We start from the raw sequence: 25631 nt of genomic DNA on the forward strand, positions 1-25631 counted from the left end.
CAAGATGCCATAAAAGCAAAATATCCCCAATGCGCTCAAATGAGTTGTTACCCATTTCCATGGTCGAATTTCCATAGCTGTATTATACCCTTACAGTGTAAATGCTATGCTTAAACCAGCAAAACACAAAACCTTCATAAAATTCAAATTATTGTTTATCCCGTATATAAACTTGGTTCTATACTACTATCAGCAAGTCTGTCATCTTTTTATACAATTATCTTCACAAGTCATTAAACAATGTCTACCTTTGTGTATCTGTTATTGCTTTATTCAGTGACATAGCCAAACGGCAGTTCTACTCCTACAAATAATATAGAATACTGTCTATTCTTAAAACATAGAAAACCAAAAGGATCTGTACAGCCATAAATATTGCATTCTTCCTTCATTAATATGCTTGATTTTTGAGGACGTTCATGCCTTTTTAACTTCTACCTTAAGTCCAGTATTGTATGCTTTCCTGAACACATTTGAAAATGATATCTACAAAAAAAATAGGCTTTGGATCTACTTTTCTTGGGTGTACCATATAAAGCTGCTACATACAACACAAGATGATCTATGGATTGCTACATTTGCTTTGCTAAATAGGACACACTCTCCCCCTGAAAGTGTTATAAAGAACACTGCTTGCTGTTGGTATGCTTGTCATTCACATGTGAAATACTCCTTTATTGATGGACCATTTACTTTATCAAGTAAAATTCTGTGTCAGGGGGATTTAGCGAGTAAAAAGTACATAGCAAATTTGTAACAAATTCAGCAAGGATTAATATTACAATTAGAGGTGGTTGATGGATAAATTGTTTCAAGAACAGATCTCCCCTCTGGGGCTACCATCTGGAATAAAAACATCCTCAAAGCCTTATCTTCAGTCTCCAAGGCCAAAAGAAAAGCCCTATAAAAGCTATAATACTGTAATCTGGCTACTCTGAGAACCCAAGTGCAAAGAGGTCTTGTTGGAGACCATGAGAGCTTTAAAAAAATAATGCACATTTAACACACATTAAACTTATCTAATATATCCAGGCAAATTAAGCAAAACTATGCAAATATAACCTTTCACCATTTCCTTGCTTCCTCCATCCCCTGAGAACAGTGCTGGAATCCTCAACATTTTTAAAAGTTCAAATCCCTGATGGCTGACAATTAGCTGATGACTGGCTGTCCGTGGACACAGAACTCTGCAAGTAGTATTATACTGATGAAAAAAGACCAGAGGTATTTTTACAAAAAAAATTTCAAAACCAGACACTACCATACTATATGAATAATAATATACCTTCACCATCATGTGCCATTTACTGCATTTACATATTATAAACACAAATACTGTAAATCTACTATTTACTAATAAAGTAAAAAAAGGCATCAACTTTATTAACATTTTTTCATTTTCTCATTTTCAAGAAAAAGAGATTTAGTGGATGACCAACCTAATTCAATCTGGTAGGGTTTGCAGCTACTATTTGTAATACAGATTTACAAGAAGGAAAAAAAGAGGTAACACTTATTGTATGTTTTTTGGTGGAAGGGAGTTTTTCCCTACCAATGACAAAATGGAATGTGTTACTTTAAATACAGTATGTGAAAAACACCCTAAACACAGCAATGAAAAGCTAAAAGAAGTTATAATCCTTCTAGATGACAAAACATTTTGATCAGGTCAGACTTTGAAATTTACAAATTGTATTTTCAAGTATATTAGCATGCATGTATTACTAATTATTAGTAAATCTAGTAAAAACTAGAAAAATGAGAGAACAGTTAGTAGAGAGAGAGAGAGAAGTTAGTAGAACATTACCTGTGCTTTTATTATGTGCATAAATCTTGACATTAGCTCCGGACACTCCAGAAGAAAATGAAAGTGGTCAAATATGATTTTGGGATTTCTGTAAACAAAAGAAATTTTTTTATAAACTAGTAAAATGTGTTTTTTTCATTCAATTGTTTCCTAATGACATTTTCCACAGAGGAAAAATGGAAATATCAATATTTCTTTATGATGTCAAGGAGCATTTGGTTGAAGCACTTGGCATGCTTGGCAAGCATGAGTCTGGGTTCAAGATTATGGCATTTTTAAAAAGACTGATTTTTAATATTAATATTTGTCAGTTTGTTAAAAACATCACATGTAGATCCTCAACTACATGGCCCTGTCAAGACGGAAAAAAGGATTTTTGAATGTTCAATGCATTGTCAAGTACATGCTTTAGGGCTGTCACTAATTTTTTTCTTCATCATTTATGAATCAATGACCTGGGCCATATGCAATTCATGTTTTAAAATATCTAATATAGTAATGCTACATTGGGTCATCTATTCAGTAAGAAGTGAAGCAAGTAAAAAAAAACAGCAGCCCTGGATCAAGCACTCCAGCTTAACAAAAGGAATATTTTCCATAGACGATAGCAAGATCCACATTTTGGAAACAGACAACTGGTTCCCAAGTGGAATGAAATGAGGTCATCTATGTCAAACCGAACAACTATCCTTAAACAGGAGTGAGGGCCTGCAACACTATCTGCCATCCACATGAAATGCAGTTTTAATATCTCTAACCTGGAAATCTGGACTAAAAGTATAACTACATTAGGATTTGTATAGAAAAGGAAGTCACAAGCATATGCTGAAGGTGATCTTTGTTTCTTTTTTTTTTTATAAGGCAACTTGCATCGCAGCATATTGAAAGACATTAGACAATTACTGGCATCAGGCTATTTATAATCATATGCAAATGCAAAAAAAAACCCTTCAATCATTATCACCATTATAATCAGTAACGAAAGTGTAAAGGGCAAACAAATGCCAATCCAAAATTGTTTTTGTTTTTATCTTTTATCCTCCTTCCCAAGAAAAAAAAAATATAATTTAATATGGACATTAGGCAAAAGTGAGCCGCTGGCAAAAAGCCCTAACAAAACCCTTGCACACACCAAGGTGTTTTATTTATTATTTTAACTTAATTTTATTATTTATCACATTATTACTTGTGTATGCAAGTGTGTTTGATTTATAACTCTCTTTATATTATTCTGTATTATAGTTTTATTTATTTTCGACTGTTCCCCGGCTATTTTGTCATGTTCCCCAGTTGAAAAGATTTTCCGGGGAAAACACTAAAACTGACCCCCCTTTTTCTTTCTCTAATATTTTTTTATATAAGCCAAAAGCAATGCAACAGGGCAATTTAAATCAATAGGCATTTACATTTTGAAATTTGGTTGTCACAAACCACTAAATTGACGAATTTGGACCGCGCATGCACGAAAGAAACTTTCCCCATAGTGACGTCATGACGCCAGAACCCGCCCACTTTCCCATTGTAGGGCTGAGCCTGAGATCCGTATGGGGAACATGGTCCGCGGCTCTGGCCGTTGCGCCCCCCCAAGCGGGGTCCTTCTCCTGACCCCCCTGGGGGGCACACCAGCCAGAGCCACAGACCACCAAAATTTTCTCGTGAACCAGACCACCGGTTGGGGGCCGCTGCTATAAAATGTTACATGTGCATAATGTGTTAACTTACCTTGTAACAAAACATTTAAGGACTTCGTCATGATTGCACACAAATTCAATAAAGCGAGGAGACGTCATTCTAAAAGTTTAATTTAAAAAAAGAATGCTGGTTAGGAAAAGCTTGTTTGATCCACAAAAAGTATCAAATAACAGCACCGAGGCAAGCATACAAAAAAAAACCTAAATATATAAGCCAGCAGTTCTTACTCAAATTCTTTGTTAAAAAGAACAATACACCAGTGTTAGGCCAATCTTAGCACAAAATGTGAATGCATTAATGAATGATAAATAAAACTTGGTGTAATGAATAATTCTCAATAAGTATGTTCATTAGAGGTTCTTATTTATCCAGGCCATTATATATTTAGTATAAGTTAGTCATATTTAACTGGACTTGTTTGTGTAATGTTCTTGTAGCGTCTGATCAATTTCTTACACTTAGGTAATGCTCTGTATTCTCTTCCTCATTACAGGACTCACCCATCTTTATTCTGAGCTCAGGAATAGGCAGATATAGAAAAACCTAAATTTAACACCTCAGACTAAAGTGGATTGGAAACTTTAAAACCCACACAGACATCAGATGACTGTTGCTAGAAAAATCTTTTGTAATCCCTTCCAGCGACAGATGAAGGAATGCACATTTTACACAGAAGGCCATTCTGTTCTAAGAGGGGGGCCTGCTTTCTTCTATTAGAATGTACAGCGGTCATTCCCATATAGGTTTGAGGGACTGCTGCACATGTCAGATGTTTGCCCAAGATGACTATGATCATTATTCTCTGGTGACAATCATTTTATTTATACATAGCTTTAGATTATTTCACTTTACACAGTTTAGTGGAGGATAGATGGTCTTCATTCCATCACCAAGGCAGACTGGCCTTTGTAATATAAACTCAATACTATATCTATTTTTGTTATCTAAGCTAATAAATAAAGTTAGTCTTAGACAATATGTGCAATTAAATGTCTATGCTATAGAGATTTGCCAGTAATTTGGGTATGGATATGGCTAAAAAGGATTGCAGTGGGCCCCAAAGTCTGGGACAAAGATGGTGGCTTCCTGGGACGCAGCGCAAACAGGTATTTCAATGCCATAAAATGAGGAGTATACTGCGTTATTACAAGAAGCTCATCATCCACTGACAAGATCAGTTCCCTTTAATAATAAAATAAAAAACTCCAGGCAAACAGCTAAATATATAGAATAAATATATGAAAGCTATTCTTCTTGCTAAGGATTTATTTTTACAGTTAGTTTAAAGACTTGAACAGCTCTGCTACGCAACCCTATATAAATGGGCAGAAACCTAGATTGCCCTCTGTTGTATGTATGCTGGTATTGTCCATCGCCTTGCCTGTGACTAGCAAATGGGAGGAAAAGTAGCAAACTGCTTAGCTAATTTTACTCTGCTCTCTCACCTCCCATCAGCATCTTCCTGATTAGTAAATGAGCACTGAAAGACAACTGAATGACCCATGGTGCTGATTCTCCCTCTCTCAATGAGATCTGCCAATTTCTTTAACAAGTCTTTCAAGGAAAATAAAGATTTAAAATATCAAACACCCCCCTTGACTACATTTTACAATAAAAACGTTACAAACAGTGTACAGAAATTCCAGTCAAGCAGACTGTCTGGGATAAAAAATGACTTGAAAACATTTTTTAACTTCCAAGCAAAAGTTACACTTTACGCAGATGAATAGAAAATACTTACCCAGGAGGCATCTGGCAAGAGCAGCACATATAGAAGGCTTGAATGACAGCGCTGAGACGGTTTGCCGTCATTGAGATAACATCCTGACCATCTGCAACAGCTTCCTGATTCACGGCAGCTTCACAGCTAGCAAAGTGTCCTGTGCTTGGCAATACTGAAAGATGTTCTGGGCTCCCATCTTCTCCAAAGTCTGAATGATGAGCTAGAGAAATATCTTGTTGATTTACTGGATTTTGTTTCAGTAAAAGGCAGGCAATATTAGTGGATGTTTCCTTGTTTTGAGTCAGTTCAGCAGCTATAAGCACTAACCATTCATCTAAGGAATGCCACAGTAATTCTAACGGCTGCAAAAAAAAAAAGAAAAAGAAAAAAAAATACACACATTTATAGTAAACTGCTGCCCATAATACTATTATAGGAAAACCTAAGCATCCATGAACATGATTTATACAATACAAATCATAAAATAGGTATAGAATGAAGTTGGATTATTAAGGGGTAAATAATAGACAAATTCACTAACTGAATTAGATTTTGTTTGCTTTTTTAATGGAGCAACTGACATGTCTATATATTTTTGTAGCATTTCAAGGTTACTTATCTGCTACAGCCTATTGGCAGTTAGCTCCTGTGCTGAATAAACATCGAAAATGGCTGCCTGGCATTTTCAGGGAGGGTTACCTGTGGGCTCATTTCCCAATATTAACAACAGCGAAGCTTCTGCTATATTGATAACTCCTATGAGTCTTGGCATCCCCCTAATTCTGTACCACATGAATGTTGTGAAGGAAGTCAAGCTAAGGATATTGCAAAGAAAACTGGATAAGGTAGGGCAATAGACTTATGTGATTTAAAGCTGCACTTAACAACAATAACAATATAATTTTAATAATAATAAATATTAAGCATTCATTTTGGCTGCAAAAGGGTTAAAATTATTATCTATTGAGACCTTCAATATGCACAGCTCTGCTAGGGTGGTGACCTACTACTGCAGTTAAGCAATATATCCCAGTCGGCTTAGTAGACTGAAGCAGTAAAAGTATAGTGTTCTCCCCAGTCCCTTTTAGCCGGGTGCACCACCCAGCACTTTTCAGCAACCACCCGGCTGTTTTTGGGTGCTTACTGAACAGTTGAGTCACAATACAAGGGCTGCCACCCACTAATTCTTCCCACCCGGCTTAAAAACATTTCTGGCTTGAACACTGAGTAAAGAAATAATTAATTCTACTATTTACACTGATTACACTGATTTCTCTTCGCCTGCTCATATGTACTACAGTACAAAGAACTAGCACTTTAAGTTGCTTATCCTTTTCCCAGGATGTTGTGTGGGATGCTTAAACACCTGATTCACAAGTTTTTTTTGTTTTGTTTTTTACTGGGCTAAAAACCAAATTGTAGACGGCAAAACGGCATTGACTTGATACCTGCTCTTAATGCAGAGTATGGCAGTGGTCATATCGTAATATTGTTCCCCCATTAAGACTAAGTTAAGCACATCAGGCATGGCTGCAGAGCTAGCTGCATCAGGTCCTCCTACTGTAAAGATACCTCCTCATATGCCTTACCACGTGTGGGTTGAGGTACCTAATAAATTAAAGGCAAGTTACAGGCAAGTAATAAAATGTAAACTAGTGATTAAATTACATATGTAAATCAGGCAATATCATTACATAAATGCATAATATTTGACATGACACAAAAAGGAACACATTCTCCACCCTGCATTAAAAAAGGCAATAGGTTTAACAATATCCCCCTCATTCTTAGGAGCAAATACCCACCTTCCATCACTTTATTTGGCTGCTTGGAGTGGAAAAATCCACAATCCAAAGTTGTAGTTAACACAAGACTATGGGTGATCAACCTATACAGTTCAAGTGTTTGGTGTGTCCATGTGACAGTGCTCAGCCTGAGTCACATGTTCCCAAAAACCTACAATCTCACTCTCTCTGTTGGATTCTTTAATGTTTATGAACTGAAACACATAAAAGTGGTTGGAAACAACCAAAACTCCCAGGGAAATGGAAAAAGTTTTTAAAACGTATTACATACACCAAAGGGTAAAACAAGAACTAATGCTACATAACAAATATGTATAATGAGGAAAAAAGAAAGCAAAAAAAATGTGCAAACTCACTTGGCAAGTATTAAAGTTAAGCCTAGGGGATCAGCAGATTCACCTAAATGCCATAAATATTACATCACTCACAATGAAACATTTCTATTTGAAGATGATGGTTGCTCTGCACTAAGAATTAAAGAAAAGGTGCGGGTTAATGTAATAAGTGTCTTTTTTTTAGCTAGAATAGATAGAAGACATGCAGGACTTGTTTAATTTTTTTAAGACAAATCAGACACTTTAGAGTTTGTTATAATGCAGGCAGACTTTAAACTTGGGTACCTACTTTCATGTTGTTGCTTTGTTTTTAATGGAGATTTAATAAGTGCTCTAGCAATAAAGGTTTTCAATAATGATATTGTCGATGCAAAATGCCGAGGCCTGCAATTACAGAATGCCTTTTTAATCTATCGCTCACAGAGAAAAGTACTTATTGAAGTAGAGAATCCATTATTTCTTAGATTATAGTTTTTGTTTGTTCAGATACGCCTCCTCTATTTTAATAAGTTTATTATTATTGTAGTGTTGTTACATATGTCCAATAAATGTGCACCAAGTGGGATGCAAATAAACATCAGATGGGAAAAGTTTTAAAACAGCAAAGAAATATAATTTTAAGGATACTGAAACCAATGCTATTCTGAATGATGAAGAGAAAAAAAAACAAAAAACTTATGGATGGTGAGAAAAGAAAAAAGAGAAAGAGAAGGCAATGAACTGAACTGAAAAGTGACATGCGCGATATATCCAAACTTACGTCCTGTGAAGAAGGGGTGTGATAAATGATTGCATGCTTTGTCACATTCATCTCTTTTACGTCTATCTTCCTAAAAACGTCATATACTTTTCTGACCTTGAACACCTGGTTTCTTGGAGTTTTGTTCCCATTGTAGCCCATGTCATTTCCATTACTGGGGGAGGAGGGGCCGAGGCGAAAAACATGGCAAAATATCCGGACAATGCGCAGCAGACTCTTCATCTGAGCTTCATAACTACTAGAGAGACTAGAGAAAGAAACAAGGCGTGATGTTATTTCAACTTCAATGGGAGAAAAAATAATAAAGATATGTTCACTGTATCACAAACAGCACAAAACATCCTGTAAATAAAAGAAGAGTTGGGCTTACATGGAAACATATTGTGGTATAATACATCACCCACGCAACAATCACTACCTTTATTGTGTATAAACAATTGTACTGAAAGAAAAGGATCAGCATCACAAGCAACTGGGTGGGTTGGAATTTCTGCTTCTATCTTTCATACATCTAAGCAGGAAAAGCAGAGATGAAAAAAGGAAAACTCCTCTCAATTATTGGCTTATAGGGGACCACCCAAAACAGGGCTTGTTTATTTCAAGTTAATAAATATGGTGTCTGAATGCTTCATTTAATGACCCAGAATAATGAAAGTATGCAATTTATTCATGGATATACAGTAATAATCTTTACTCAATCAATTTTACTAAACATAACCATTCAGTGATGCGACACAAAATCAATCTGAGCAGATTTTAAATTAGAGTAACAAATCTACCCTAGGACAGCTACAAAAATGTCAAGACTTTTGGGCAATGTTAGATGACCAGGTAAATGTTGGTAAAATTATGTAAAAAGGCTGTCCGATGTCACTGCTATTTCACCTGCTACATCATTACCCTATCTATTTTGCCTTTTTATAATCCACTGTATAGTTGCAATCAAATTGTCTTGCAACTTTCAACTACTGTTTATGAGTACATGCTGAATGAATTCCTGGCTTCTTATACCTGCTAGAGACTCCCTTAAAGCTGAACTTAAAGCTGAGAAAAGAAAAATAACACACTTGCAGTGGGGTTCCCTTTACATTGCAAGGGTTAAATGTTTGTTTGTTACCAGTAAATAAACACTTTTACTTTCTTTATCCCTTGTTCCCACATTTTTTTTTTGTGCAATCAGTTCACCAAAGCATCTTCTTTAATGGATTCTGTCAATTAGAAGAGGTTTGGACGTCATAATGTGCAATGTCCAGAACCAGAGCGAAGAGGAGAGTAACAGCACAGAGAATTAAGTAAAAGGCAAGTATTTTTTCTGGTAACCTAAGCAAGAATTAATATTTCACTTGAGCGTTTTATGGAGTGCAGCTGTGCATCTGAACTGCTCGATCAGAAGAATGAGAATCTACAAAAGTGGCCAAGGAAAAGGAAGGACTTTCTAGAAAGTCTATCTCAGAAGCATTAGAGAAATACAAGACAGCTGGCGATTACTCTATTCAGCATCCACCAAAATTTTTGAAAAAACATTTATTTTAACGCTTAAAGGATACGTCCATTTTCTGACCCTCATATGTCTTAAGCATATCCCATCACTTCACCCTGGGACCTTCCCAGCAGTTATCTATTACTAACCTGGAAGTTTTGTAAACAGCTATGTCCTACCAATACTTCAGCATTCAGGATACCAACAATGGCGGCCCGCATACTTACTTTAGAAGTTACTTTAAACACAATAGATGCAGAAAAAGAAATTACTATTTGTATACATTTAATGTGCAAAAAACATTACCTTAAGAGTTTGTGGCCATTTGTAGTAGCAACTTCTGCAAGACTTGTAAGTATTTTATGGTACTGGCTTTCATTTTGCTGTGATAAATGTTCCAGGACTTGCCGTAACTACATAAAAGATACAAATCAGGACACATATTGAACTATACACATACATATACATTTACATTGATGTGACATTTGATATTTATTATAAGACGGGACTATTATAAGTGAATTTGATATTCATCAAACATTCTCATCAATCACCTGAAAACACATGTATCTGGAAGATTCTTTACAGAGAATGATTGGCTGTTTTGTATATAGATCCCATAGACTAATATTAGTTATTACTTTTTTAATTAAATTAAAAACAAAAAGGTGTAGCCTTTCATCGCGTATATTAAAACAGAACTGCTCTTAAAAAAATGCAAGCAGGCAGGTTCTTTATTGCAGAATGCAAAGGCAATTTTCCTTCTGCAAATAAATAAACTTACCTGCCTGTTTGCAACTTTTCCCTCATATGCATGTGCAGCTCATTGTAAGATCCCGCATGGCATAGCTAGCTGCCGGAAATAATGAAATCCCATGTGCATGTGCAGGAGTTATGTCCTTCGGGCCTGGCTGAAGTTCTCGAACCCAGAAGAGAGCCAGGTTGTCACACTTACCTGTTCCTCACTAAAGCACAGGCATCCCTCCCTTGCGCATGCGGGCAGTTCTGATGCTGAGCGTGCCTTGTTTCCAAGCTTTATCAACTCTGTTCATGCCGCTGGCCAATCAGAAAATAGTCTCTTAACCAGCCCTGGCTAATTAGCTAGCTCTCAGACTCCATTTTGTGTTCGTGCAACAAGTCCTACTAGTGCCAAGCTCTCCAGCTCTCCAGCTCTCCAGCTCGGTGAACTAGTTCCTGTACACCTACTGCTTAATCCAGTGTTTCCTGGGTCCAGCTCCTGTGTTAACCCTTCATTGTCCAGTTTGTTGGTTCCCAGCCAACTTCCCTGTGCCATTCCTGTGTTCCTGTCTGCCTGTGGATATCCCTGCATCACCTGTACCTCCTGTTGCTTCCAGTGTCTCCTATGTTCCCTGTGCCCACGATGGCCTCTGTGTCATTGCTGTCTGTCTCCTGGATCCCTGTCAATTGACCCCTGGCGTATGACCTGACCTCTCTTGCTTGCTGCCTGTCTTGACCCCGGCTTCCCTTGACTATCAATCTGCTTAGTGATTTGGTACCATGCTTTTCCCACCTTGGTGTGCCCAAGGACCGCAACCTGGCTGTAACCAGCGGCGCAACATCCTCACCATCAGAGGCTCAGGAGAAAACCTGGTTACTGCTTAGACTCTGCGCCTTGGCCCTTCTCAGGGCTCACACCACCTCCATGCAAACTATAGTGCCCCCTATTGGTCCTGTCTCTCAGAGCGTGACACAGGTAAAGAGGCCAGCATCAGTAATAGCAGGAGGAGAGGTTAATTACGAACAGGCAGGTCAGTTTATTCAAATTGTAGAAGGGAGGTTGTCCCTTTATGTACAAAAAGTAAACAATAGAAAGCGGACTGCAGTTTACATTTTTGCTGATTGGCTGCTTTACTGTAAATGGTCAACAACAGTGAACATTTGTTTCAGTTCCAGGTCCCAAATCCAGTTACAAATATTCTTTGTATTGGAAAAAAAAAAAGCACGGCAGAAAAAAAATTACTAAAGGGTACCATATTCTCCCGAATCTCTTCATTCTGAGTCATCTGTATTAATGTCTGAAATAGTCTGGGGTGATGCTGTATAAGCACATCACAGGTTTCACCATATCCACCCTTGGAAGAAAAAAAATAACAATAAGTATGAGACAGTATGGAAATTATTGATTCACCAAAATTTTTTATTTTAAAATCTGTCTTGGTCAAACTGAAGAAAGGATCAAGAGACTACTCAGTATTTTATGCATATGCATGCTGCAAATGTATCATACATTACTAATATTTGGGTATCCCATGGTTGCCCATATTCCACTTAGTAGAGGAATAATGGCATGTTAATGCTGTTCACTAGGGGGAACGTAACACAAGAAAAAGAAAGCATCTCTAGTTGGCAAATATGTGATTAATCAAGAGACAACCTCCCTCCCCCCTTCCCACCAGGAACATGAACTTTATAAATATGAATTGGAAAAATTTAATTTTGTAATCTTATTTGCATGCCTTATTGATGATTAGTTTTGGAATTAAAAAGAATAATTAGAGTAGCAAATAAAGACTGTGCTTAATGTGGGTGAGTTTCCTATCACTAATCTATGACATATTATTATCAGGGTAGGACATGATGGGCAATATCTCCAATGTGCATATAGACAGCAACAAAAACAGTGAAGCTTCAAGCAGTCTTTGTGTCAGTCAAGTCAGTAGTGGTAATAACTGATAGAGGAGGCATTTCCACTTACAACTGCACAGTGCATTAGTTCCTGTACATATCTTAGAAATATATCAGAACACATACCTGCACACAGAGATCCAATGGTGTAACACCGTTCCTATCTGGCAGGTACTTAGCACCACGAAGCAGAAGTATCTGTGCTGTATCTCTTTGTCCATGGCTGAGGAAAACAAAAGAAATTATTTGTGCTACAAGCTTTATGCCTGATGGCTTATTAATTGTAATACAAACAGAAACACATCAAATCTCACTCCATCTCTCATTGCGTTTTCTTTGGCTACAAGCTATTGCAGCTGAAGAAATTAATTTCAAGTAATCTTATCTCCCACAAAAACACATTTACTGTCATTTCCCTTCAGAGGAACAAAATGTAATATGAAAGAAAGACAATATATGAATATCATCTTTGAAAATAGAACGAAACACCAAAGGCCTCACCCACAGTGCTGAGACCTGGCAAAGTCTACTGTGCTGGCATTGTAGATTTCATTAATATTAGAGGAAGAATGCCTAGATTACTTTTATAGTTAATAAGACTGGGTGCAAAACAGTTCTGTAGCTGAGAAAAAAAATAAAAAAGTAAAAGACAACTGTCTAAAACCTAATCCTCATATTATTGTATAGAAAATACGACCAGAACAAGAAGCAGCAGCACTGTTCGTTGTTTACTTGTTCCCATTATAAGTTATATATAATATATAAGTGCATAAAAAGCTGAGTTATCAGCTTTTTATGCACATGAGAAACTCTCAGAAAGGGCAGTGCACAAAATGGTTCATATCTTTATTAATTCTGAGAGACATATAATTATGAATTGCTGTATATCTACATAAAAAAGGAGTCTGCTACAACAGTTTATTGGGGAATCACTGTCTTTTAGATTCTATAACTTAGCGGTTTCTATTCAGGAACAAGTACACAACATGGGATGTCAGATTTCCTTACCTGCATACTTGTTCTAGGTTAGTCACAAAGAATGTCAGCATAGCAGCCAAACATAAATATTACAAATATGGTAATAATTAGAATTTCACGTTAGCACAGAAAAATAGTGCTAACCACTCATTCACTGTGCTACCTTTTACTCATTACCATTTTAACTGTGCATGCAAAAATATTTGCTCCAACAAGAACTTGGCACATACATGAGATGGCAGACTGCTTACATGTTATTAGTAGTCAATAGTATCAGCAGACCCAACCATGGGGGTAAACCACACTGTACATTGTGATTGTATCTTACCTGCATGCAAAGTACAATGGAGTGGCTCCCGAGACGTTCGGCCTGTTAATATCTGCACCACTGTCTAGTAAGCACAGTACAGTCTACAAAAAATAGAAGTGTAACATTATAAGTCATTCAAATATGAATTCATCTTTGGACATAGAAAAAAATAACAAGAACCCGAAAGCAGCATCAACTCAGTCAAAACAGCTCTCGCCCTATTTTCCATCACAGTTACATAGCACAATATGTTCCAGGACGAAGGATCCTGCATCCAATGCAACTGATCATATCTTCAGCCTTTTAGGAAAGGATTCTATTTTAATGCTGAACATTGGGATGACCATAAATTTCCATTTTAAATGTATTTTTCCAATGTTACATCAAACTGCAAATAAATTATTCAAATAACTCACAGCATTTCCGAGACGTCACCATGAGCTACAAAAAGCTCTCATGCTGTTTTTTCCACAAGTACTCGATGGTTAAAGACAGTGGGATCTCAGTTAAAGGGCTTTAGTTTATTAACCTGGTTGTTTTTTATAAATTCTTTTGAGAGTATGATCCATTTTTCAGGCTCTAGCAACAAACAATTACTTGTTATCCATCCTCACAATTGATCCCCCACTACTGAGAATCCAATTTACCTCTGCTTCTCACACTTTGAATAGACATCATGAATGACATAATGAGGATGAGGGTACTATTCATCAGCTAGAGATTTCACTGACAAATTCTTACATCAGTGGTATATTTAGAATAACTTTTCTAAGTCCCTCATTTATTATTCTTCATACATTAATCACCAACACCTATTTAGGTGGTACAGTACTGCCTAGGACCTCCACCTCCTCTTCGGACTATATACAACTACCAGACTCTAGGATTGGACCAGGTTCATTCTTTACCATTTTGCCAGTCTCAACTCTAGTACCCTATGCATGATTTATTTTAACATACATGAATGGAAGCAAGTAGAGAAAAGAAAGAGGTTTTAGGCTCAGGGTTTAATGTAAATAGGTATTTATGTATTTGTACATTAACAGTCTATACATAATTATAAGGTACATATATGTTCTAGTGTAACCCAACACTTGTTCACAATCACAAGGTTGGGATACTTAACCTAGACATTGGTTTCCTAACGACCATAGATTAAATAATAGGTACAAAGTAAAGGAGCTAGTAGGTCATGTATGTCCTGGCGCTTTTCGCCAAATAGTGGCTTCCTCAGGGGTTTGTTGAAAATGACTTTATGATATTTGCTTAGGTAGTAGAGGTCTAAAAGTTGCAAGAGATTCAGTAAGGATGTTCTGGCTGCAGTTAATGCCATTTAGGGTGCACAATATAAGGACCAGTATCAGTAATAGATGTTGGATCGTATTAATACCCGTAATGCTGAAGGGGGTTGCCTGCATAAGTCCAAAAGGGTGATTTACTTTCTAATCTGAGGAGTGGGGCTAAATTGCACAGCAAACATCCCATCGTACAGAAAAAAAAAAAAGTTTAAACAATATGCGGTTCAGAGTTTTGTCTGTGTCTAAGTGCAGCCAAAGGGCTTTTACAGTGCAGCCGAAGTTACTTTAACATAAGAAATCTTCTACCCTACCTGAAGTTCTAGCTCATTTTCAGTATACTTTTTTAGCCGTGTTTAATGCAATTATGATTCCACTGACACTTCAATATAAATGTTAGGTCTGATTTATTGTCTAATATTTATTTTGCCAGTCAAAACTTTTACTATATCTGTAACAGTACAAACCTAAAAAATTTACACCTATAAAGTTGCTTTTATTTGTAAAGAAAACTTTTCAATATTATTATACAGTATTTATATAGTGCCATCATATTACGCAGCGCTGTACAAAGTCCATAGTCGTGTCACTAACTGTCCCTCAAAGGAGCTCACAATCTAATGTCTCTACCATAGTCATATGCGATTAATGTAGTCTAAGGTCAATTGTTAGGGAGAAGCCAATTAACCTAACTGCATGTTTTTGGGATGTGGGAGGAAACCGGAGTACCCGGAGGAAACCCACGCAGACATGGGGAGAACCTGCAAACTCCATGCAGATAATGTCCTGGCTGGGGATCGAACCTGCGACCTAGCGCTGCAAAGGCTGGAGTGCTAACCCCTGAGCCACCGTGCTGCCCGGTGTATTATGTGGATGGTACACTGTATGGATCTCTAATTGTAGACTAAATTGCCTGTTTGCAGCAGGTTGCCAGTGAGTACTCTTCTATCTTTTATACACATCAATGTTAAAGGCTGCAAAAAAGGAAAACCTCAAATATTCCTTAGAAGCAATCACTTACAGTCTTGTGTCCATTCTGGCATGCCACATGTAGTGCTGTTTGTCCCATTGCATCTTCTACATCTACATTGCTGACATGCTGTACCAGATCATGAAGGAGCTCAGTCCGCCCATTTACAGCTAACCAGTGAATCTTAAAATACAAGAAAAGTTTTCAGTAAACATTGCCCAAAACAGTTCATCTTTTTTGTCTTTCATGCACACAAATAAACAGAATTCAGAAGCTGCTGAAAGATAACGGAAGATAACATTGTGCTGGGAGCTATTAGAATTCATTTAGGAAAAACAAGCATGCCTTGCAGCTGTGAAGAAAGATTTCATTTTTGCACATAAAGCAATAACTTCTGCATGCCCTAGTCTCTTCATCAGCTTTCATGGAAAAGCAGAAGAAAAACCTGTATGCACAACACCTTACAGCTAAATGCCTATAAAGCTCTGTTGAAATATATTTTATAGGTTATATTTGCAATACTGTTGAGCCGTCTTTCTTCCAAAAGCCGCTTTTAAGCTATCACCATGACAAAGCTTAAAAAAAAAAAAAAAAAAAAAACCACACACTTTCAGGCTATTGACTAAAACAGTGAAGGAACAGCATGATACCAGAGAACCATCACCCTGCTCCTTTCCCTATCGGCCATTATCAAGGAAAATTCAGGTGCTTTACACAAGTGGTATTTAAAAAATATAAATATGTAAATGAGTGCAATCTGGAAACAATGGTGTTTGTTTTATTATATCCGCCTTGCCTTTCTATAAAGAAAACCTACCAGATGCTTGGTTGTCATGCTGGCTCTAACCTGAAATAAGTATGTAGATAAGGAGTTTACCTGACCTTTCACTTGCTTTTGGGTCAGTGCCCTAAATGTTGAAGCCAATGAAGGAGCACAACAGGTTGGCAAAGTTTTCAGGAATTAATTTCAAGGAATGGCAACCACCATTTTTCCACAATTATTATCTTACTGTAAAGACTACTATCAACAGTTTTTCCTTTTAGAGAGAATGGAAACTTCTAATAAATATTTATTGATAGCTATATATCCTCTGGGAGATTTCCTGTCCTTGTTAAAACCTAATAAGATACACCCTACTTTTATACTAATAATAAGATACAAGTTCTACTTTCACCCTCCTGCTTTAGCTGAAAGTAAAAAAAAAAAAAACTCTGACTTACTCATATAACAGGAATAATAAGTGTTTGTGGTAGTTATTGTAGTTATTTGTTCTCAGAGAACTGAGTGCCAACCCTTGATTAGTAAAGTAACTAATAAAAAGGAGAAAAGCGAGAAAAGCAGGGTTTTCAGCACAAAAACTGTAGTATAATATATTCTTACTCGCAATGTATTCACGTTCAATGATCAAACATACCTACAATCGCAAGGTGTTGCGATGGGGATGAAATGTGCCCCATCGTATGCAAATTTATACCTTGGACACTGGGAGAAACACCTCTTCCCTGAATTTCATTCCTACCTCCAGCACATATTTCTATGGCGTCGCTACATTGACGACATTTTGATCATATGGACTGGTCCAAGAGACATCTTGAACAAGATGTTAGAATCACTTCTTTTGAACAACTACAATCTCAAATTTCCTTTTACCCTCCCTCATAAGAGAGCATTTTTAGACATTCTTATAAACATCTCTTCTGATCTTCACATCATTACTACACTTTACAGGAGAAGAAACAGCTGGGAAATTTTATTCTCCATGCTGAAAGCACTCACCCGAAATCTCTTATCAGCAGTATCCCCTACAGTCAGATGTTGAGACATAGGAGGAAATGTACATCAAATATAGACTTTAAAGTTGAAGCAAAAGCCCTCACACAGAGGGTTTTTGCTAGAGGTTACAGTAAAAAAACTCCTAAAAAGGACCTACCAAAAAGTCTCTAAACTCAATACTAGAGAGCCTATTTCCAAAACCTCATTCATACAAACTCAATATAAATTACCCATTATTACAAAATTTAATGAACATCACCAGCGCATATATCAATTAATTAAAGGGCATTGGAACATCCTTACTTCTGACCCTACTATCAACACTAATATAGATGAGAAACCATGCATCACATATAGAAGATCAAATTCAATATGGGATTCATTAGTGGTAAGTCACTTAAAATGATGCTTTTAGCTTTAAATCATTTTTGTTACGGTTTAAACCCATCACTAATATGAATTTATACTTATAATAAGGGAACCAGAGTTTACCTCTGACCATTCCCATAAAGTAGATTAATAACACATATGTATGAGTAACACATATTTGTACCTGTTATATTGTACAATGTATATATATATTTTGTCGATTCTGTATTATTGTATTCCCATAATATGGATATACAGGGGTATACCTTTAATACTCTACTCACTACCATTACATGATGTATATTGTTACTATAATGCACTTTAATTGTGTAACTCTCTGGTCTTAAAAAATCCTGGTATTGTCATAATGATTGAGGAAACTTCAAAGTATATGTTAATATATATGTACTCTAATGATCATTGATCTAACATCCCCCCCCCTGTGTTCATGCTGTGCTGTGACCGGTCTATGACCAGCCGCAGTACTGAGCCTGAGTGGCGGATGGGTCTGCCCTCCTCCTCTGCATCAGATGACGTGGACTGGGCAGGCGGCGCAACGGACACCGCCCCCGGCCCTAAGTCATCAAGCCGGCCTCTGGGCTTTCCCAGACACTGGCTACGTGCACGTGCGGCGGGGGAGGTCCCGGGGATGCTGTCCTTTAAATGGAGTGGCGTTCCCTGGATCTCCCTGCTCCTCTACACATAAGATACCATCCGGCAAGGAAGACAGTGTACACCCGGCATTTTTACATACTCCAGATCAAAGGTAATATCAATAGTTATTTCCTTAAACATACTACCTCTAGCTATCTTCACAGTACTTTTTTAAGATGGATTTATACCTTATATTTGCTTTTAGATTCCCAATTTGTCCGATTAGGACTTTAATATACCTGCTATAGCACTGCTCCTGTTGCTAGGGAGATATAACCATTACTTCACCTTTAAACGTTGTTTGGAGGCATTACACCCTACTTACCTTTGCAGTAAGCATTACTAACCACTCCACAAGACCATGTAAGTTTTAACATGTTCTTTTGATATTTAACAAAGTTTATGAATTTCTATCTGATTGATACATCTTGAAATAGTTGATTGAACAGATATATTAACATTAGTCTGCCTATACATAGTTCACCATTATATTGACCCACATTGCATCTAATAGATTTGGATGTATTTAGTCAAATAGTTCATACTGTTTAAATAATGAGATACTGGTATATACCTTATCATGAGATTAGAAATAAATTTTCATTAATCTAGATACAATAACCACAAGTGTCAAACACTAAACTAAACTGAAACTACTAACCCTGAGGAAGCCAGATAGGGTGAAACGCGTCGAGTACAACAATCAACATGAATTTATGGTTAAAAACCTGTATGGCAAGTAAATGTAAATGTCTGGCTAGATGCTGCATGTCTAGTGCCCCCTAGAGCCAATTTGACACCTTGTGGACCACAAAAAAACCATTGTGGTCCAACCTGAATCTGATACATCATTTGCTGTATTTTGTGCCCCCTGGGGCCTAAGTTGTACTATTTAAACCTCAAGAACGTATTGTGGCCTATTCTGAACCTGTTTTGTTTCACAGTTGACAATAAATATTAATACAGTTTTTGTGCCGAAAACCTTACTCATATAACTGTTTAAATGATTATATGAAGCCACTATAAATGTACTTACAGCTGTGAGTCCTTCATTGTTGCAAATGTTAACATCTGCATTGTATTCCAAGAGTTTGCTCATGCATTTCTTCTGCCTGTAAAAATTATATATACAATTACATGGATTATAGTCCTACAGTTGAAGTGCTGGTACAAGTATAACATATATCTGAAGCAATGAACATAAAACACTTTGCATCAATGATTATTGAAATTCCTTATGGCAAAAGTGTGAACACAATGAAATCATGTACATGCTGGAAATCACTCAGACACACGGGTGTCTTTCAATATGAACTACAAATAGGCCTAAAACTTAAAATCCTACCCATTGCGAGCTGCCAAATGAAGAGGCGTGCATCCCGAAATATCCTGATAATTTGGATTGGCTCCTCTCTTTAAAAGCAGAACCAAGCACTCCACTGATCCACAGCTACAAAAAAAAAGTTAAGAAATGGAAAGCATAAAAGAACTGCAAACATTAAGATGTTACTAATCAGGTGCAGGTTATACATAAAGGCGAATGTTACTAATCAGGTGCAGGTTATACATAATATCTTTTATCATCATACAGTTACAGCAAGTATGTGCAAGATAGATGAGATCTTGGTGTCCTATCCATGGGACTAGTGGGTCCAATACATGAAGGTTGTTGAAAAAAACTGCATTTTCTAGCAAGCATTGGGGTGTTAGTGGCTCCATCTCGTGCAGCTAGTGGGAGAGTTAAATTGATCAACTAAATACCTAACCCGTTTTGGCAATGTTTAGGTATGGTGCTAGTTACTTTCAAATAAAAAGTTTTGTCAAGCATGGGTTGATACATTTACTAGGCTGCCAAAATGTAACGCCTTTGAAAGCATCGCTATGTGACATGGCCTATTTATTATGTTGCATTGCTACATAGACAGCACAGTTTGTTCACTCTCTCTACATACTGGATTAACTATCCAGATATAGAATTGGTCTGAGCAACCATTCGCAAGAGACTGGTCAAGTGGAAAGTAGATGGCACACCCAAGGCTGTGCATATGCCAGTGCTCAGTTGAAGGAGAATGCTACAATCACACCCTCAGTCCAACAGTTTTCCTTGTAATGCTATCCTAGAAGTTAAAAAGTCCTCTAACACAGTGTTTTTCAACCGCTGTTCCACGGCACACTAGTGTGCCTTGAGAGATCTTCGGGTGTACCGTGGGAAATTATCCAATTTCAGTTAATTGGTCCCAAAATGATTTATTTACTGCAAAAAATTTGTCTTCATTTGTCTATACCAGCGATGTATAGTGATAGGCAGAACCAAAAAAAACTCTTCCACTAGATGGCAGCAGGTAGGTAATTTACGTGTCTGACTTTTTGGTGGTGTTCCGTGGGATTTTTCTAATTGTAAAATATGTGCCGCGACTAAGAAAGGTTGGGAAACACTGTTCTAACAGAATACTAATGAATAGGCACACACTGATCAGCAGTATCCTGTGCACTAAACTTTTGCTGTAAAGCAAAGCATGATAATATACATACATAGGTACCTTCTATACTATACACACTTAACATTACCATTAATAATTACCATTATTTTAAGATCATTTAATTCTAAACAGATGAGTTGTTAAGGTTTTCTATGCTTTTTCCACTTTTTGACATTTTCCTTTTGCCTAAGCACGCCATTTTTAACAAATATTTGTTACTTACGAGTTTTTTTTTTACCTCCTTTAATTAAAAAAAATGCAGATTATATTTATGTGCACTGAATCGATTGTATATTTGAAATGAAAGTTTAGAGTTTAATAATATTTGTGCTGAAATAGTTTAATGTACAGAAAAAAATACCAACTATAAATTCCATAGGTTCTCTGCTTGCAAATTAAATTTTGGTTTGGGCAGAGGGGCCCTTCAGTGGATCTTCCAGTCTATATATGTGAATTATTGCAGCAGCAGCCAAATAGTTAACGTACAAGCTTTGACTGTTGAGGATATTTCAAGAGGAAAAAAGGCTTGGCGTGCCTGTCAGTATTGCTGTATAAATATGGCCTTTCAAATCAGCCTACTGAGTCACTGATGATACTTTATTCACACTCTGAACAGGAGAAACAATCAGTCCATGAGTAAGCACTATGTACTAAATATAAATCTGCCTGATGTGTATCTAGTACAACCAGTTCTGCAGGAAGCCATACGCTTGTGTTTTTATGTTTACAGTCAAATATAGCTATAGATCTCTTTGACTGTTAAAGATTTTACACAAGAGTTCTATCCATCATACTGTAAATGATCAAAATGTAGCAGAGTTTTAGGGTTGATGCTTTTCCATGAAAGTGAATAACTCATATTATAAAAGCAACACTTTATCTAATAAAGTGGTCTCAATAAAAATCAGACTTCCCATAAATGTGATATGTTAGTACCAACAAATCAGCATTTTGTGTACAAAACTGCATCTCCAACTTTTTATCATCAGGAATCATTGATGCCAAGGTCAAACTTAGCAGCATCTGCACATGTCAGTTCAGTATTTTATTTATATTTATTTAATTTTGTGTTATGTTTTAATAAAAACCTATATGTGTATTTTATGTATACAACATGCTTGCACCTGAGGTGTAAGTACCTCCTATCCTTTACTCCTGTGGTGGCATGGAAGGATGGAATCTTTTTGTCCTGAGTGGAACTCACATACTACTATGACATGCGAGCACTACTCGCTGAATCCCAAAATGACCCCAGCTTGCATGAGGATGTAATCCCACAGGCTGAGCTCATACAGAATAGCCAGAAGTACAAGTATTTGTTTTGCTGGAGAAGGACCAGTGTTGTTGGAACTAGGAGGCAAAGAACTGTGCTGGAGAATGTAAAACTCAACTTTTTTTTTTTTTTTTTTAATACACAAATAGGTCTTTGCTTTACCTAAAGTCATAGCACATTGCTATGATTTATAGATAGTGGAGACATACCACTGCTTTATAAATCAGCCCCTATGTTCAACTTTTATGTCAAAATAACAAATTTCACCGGCAGTACATATAATTACTGAAAGAGAAATAATAAAGGTTTGCATTACTGGGTTATCAGATGAGTAAAATCTTACTTGGCAGCTATGTGTAGTAAGCTCCTTTTAACTCTTCCAAATGCATAGTTGACATCAAACTTAGAATTTGAGAGCAACTCCAAAACAGACCTTTGTATGAGAAAAAAAATATATGTAACAAACAAGAAAATACAACGTAATTGCTGCAATATACACTTAGCCAAAGAAAAATAAAATGAACAGCAAAGCACATTGATGTAATTGAATTTGGAACCATTACATAATACACTGACCATTTCCTGTCTGTAGGAAACTTAGGCTGTCCGGAACTACCTAGTGAATCATCAATGACATGAAAAAACTCTTTATGGGCAATGAGACTTCTCTGCCATTTCCATAAATTCCCCACAATCTCATGAATTAGAATTGTTCTACTAAACTGCTGCAAATTGTTATCACCAGACAATAATTTTTATAACCACTGTAGCAAGGCAAGAGAAAGATGCAGCTTCAGCATCTGAATCTTTTAAGAAGTTACTATAAAAAAGAACTCCTACAAAAAAAAAAGCAATTTGTATTCTAGCTGTACTGACTCATCCTTATTTTCATAATGAAAAAAACAAAATCTGAAAGCACATTTTCAGGATAAAGGATCAGATTTTTATAATCCATAAAATCTAGGCCTGGTACACGAGTCGATTTTCACTTCCAATCCAATAAAGCGATTGAATCTGGAGTTATTCTAAAGGGAATTTAGGAGCTGACCGATCGTTTCCAATTAAATGTATAGGTAAATAATATTTAAAAGTACACAGGTCATGTTACACGTGTGAACAATCTAATCCAATAAAAATGATTACTTTCTATCAAGATAAAACAATGAGAAGGGCAGAATATTGTGTGTTGGGTTTTTACATTTCCAACCAAATGATTACCATTCAGATCAGTTGACTGAGCACACATATGCAGCAGACCTAAAATGAAAATTGATTTATTCATACATCACCATAGCATTCTGCCTTTCCTATTCTCAATTCAAAAACTGCCAGGTATGATATAACCCTACTGGCTTCCATTTAAAAAAAATGGCCACCAATTCCTTGTCCCACATCCCTAGTAAAAAGACAAAATCTGTGTAAGGAGACGACTCCAGCAAACTTGTCAGACATATCAGAGTATAAGCCACTACACAGTTCCAATCTACTGCTGTATATACAGAAATTAGGTGGACTGGGAAATGCAGCGATGGTCACTATTTGTTTAATAATGGCCTTTGTGTGAATAAAGCAGTGAAACTGACATTTACCATTCACTGCAGGTAAACCTTCCAGGTATGTGTTTTTGACAGTGATTGATTCAACGCCAATGAATGTTTGATAAAAAAAAACATATCCACTTAGTGAAGCTGGGTATGAAAGCTACAATGGATTTCCTAAAAGAAATGTCCGATTTGTTAGCAAATATTTTCAAACTTGGACCAGATCCATTGCAGGTTTGCTGGATCAACCAGGATCACTGATGAAAGTGTATTCTCCCCAGCCTTAGAGAGCCTAGATAAATCAGGACCTATGTTTTATATAAAAAAAGTCATCTGTTCTTAGCAGGTTCTAAAATGATTTAAATCTAACCTCGGGTGTAAAACAACACAGAAAAGATCCCAACAGAGTCACCAATAATTTAACAAAAATGAAGTCTAAATAGAGAAGCCATGTGTGAATACCCCATGATATTAGCAGCAGGTCATTGTTTTCTGAATGACTTTATCAGCAATTTATGAGCAATAAACTAAAGCATGTGCAAAACATAAAACAGTTTGAGACAATTTTACAACCACCTACCGATGTTGATCGGCCATCACCATAGGCATCAAAGTGTAAACAGCAGTTTCATTATCTGCATAAAAAATACAAACAAATTTAATGATGAACTCAAACATATAAATAACATTAACGGTGTATTAAAAATACAGGAAACAAAAACACATGAACAATGTAAACAAAGTAAAACATAGGGCTATGTACAGACATTAGATTTTTATAGTTAAAAATTATCTTTTACAATCCTTTACAGCAACAAAAGGCTGAAAGATGCATGAACAAACTCTGTATATACATCTCTGTTCTGCTCAATGGAGAGGGACTCCGCTGCGTTCTCTCCCCTTCACTTGTTTAGGAACGTTCATTGTTCTTGATCCGCCAGGACAGATCCATGAACGATGTCAGATGAGTGCTGTACACACGTTGGATTCTCTTCCAATACTAACCCTAAAGTGATAATCAGAAGAGAATCATTTCCCTAGGCTTTCAGAGCTAACATGTCACACATCTCGGGGATCCCGGACACGTGTATACATCACTTTGTTTACATTCAGCTTGTCCGAACTAATAGTACAATATAGAAGAAGATAAACCCTGCACAAGTCTGGCCAAGCCCCACTTTCACTTCCAGGGACAGTATAGGGACCCCCATGAGGTTTACCATACACTATAATATTGTACAATCTCTGCTAGATCTGCCATCAACAGATGACAAGGTCTTGTGTGGTTTAATACCCATTGATGTCTTGTTTAGGTTTATCCTATGTACGCAGGTTATAGAGCGCATGACCCATTTAAAATACCACATTAAAAAACCCTGCAGTTATATTACTGTATCCAAGGCCAAAATAACCGATCCCCTGATAGTGCTGTATACATAAATGTATGACATGGAACCTGGTAGTGGTGTATATAGGTGTACGACCAGTGCCCTGGTAGCGGTGTATATAGAGATGTATATGACCATTCGGTGTATGATTAATCCCCTGAAAGAAGTGAATATACAGATGTGTGGCTGATCCCGATATCCCTGGAAAAATATATTTATATAAATTTATATATGACCCCGATAGTTATGTACATGTAGGTGTATGGCTGACCCCCCTGATTGCACTGTATGCGTGTATGTATACATAAACTTTTATATATTTGACCCCCCAGTGTATGGCTGCCCCCCCCC

General features: G+C 36.8%; 1 protein-coding gene across 2 annotated transcripts in view; it reads right to left on the reverse strand.

The window, feature by feature from the left end:
• HACE1 (HECT domain and ankyrin repeat containing E3 ubiquitin protein ligase 1) overlaps positions 1-25631 on the reverse strand; it is a 59990-nt gene that overhangs the window by 33794 nt on the left and 565 nt on the right. The window contains exons 2-14 of one of the 2 annotated variants that reach the window (XM_072408703.1): positions 24473-24527; positions 22695-22784; positions 19944-20048; positions 19635-19710; positions 15853-15984; positions 13555-13637; positions 12375-12471; positions 11594-11695; positions 9909-10015; positions 8219-8369; positions 5241-5584; positions 3530-3598; positions 1808-1895 (exon numbers count right to left, since the gene is read on the reverse strand). In XM_072408703.1, coding sequence (XP_072264804.1) covers positions 1808-1895; positions 3530-3598; positions 5241-5584; positions 8219-8369; positions 9909-10015; positions 11594-11695; positions 12375-12471; positions 13555-13637; positions 15853-15984; positions 19635-19710; positions 19944-20048; positions 22695-22784; positions 24473-24527 — 1499 coding nt within the window. Of the gene's footprint in view, positions 1-1807; positions 1896-3529; positions 3599-5240; positions 5585-8122; positions 8370-9908; positions 10016-11593; positions 11696-12374; positions 12472-13554; positions 13638-15852; positions 15985-19634; positions 19711-19943; positions 20049-22694; positions 22785-24472; positions 24528-25631 lie in introns of both variants that reach the window. The other variant, XM_072408702.1, reaches the window with a different exon arrangement.

Source organism: Pyxicephalus adspersus, chromosome 4 (assembly GCF_032062135.1).
Source record: "Pyxicephalus adspersus chromosome 4, UCB_Pads_2.0, whole genome shotgun sequence".
In the NCBI taxonomy this organism is placed as follows: Eukaryota; Metazoa; Chordata; class Amphibia; order Anura; family Pyxicephalidae; genus Pyxicephalus; species Pyxicephalus adspersus.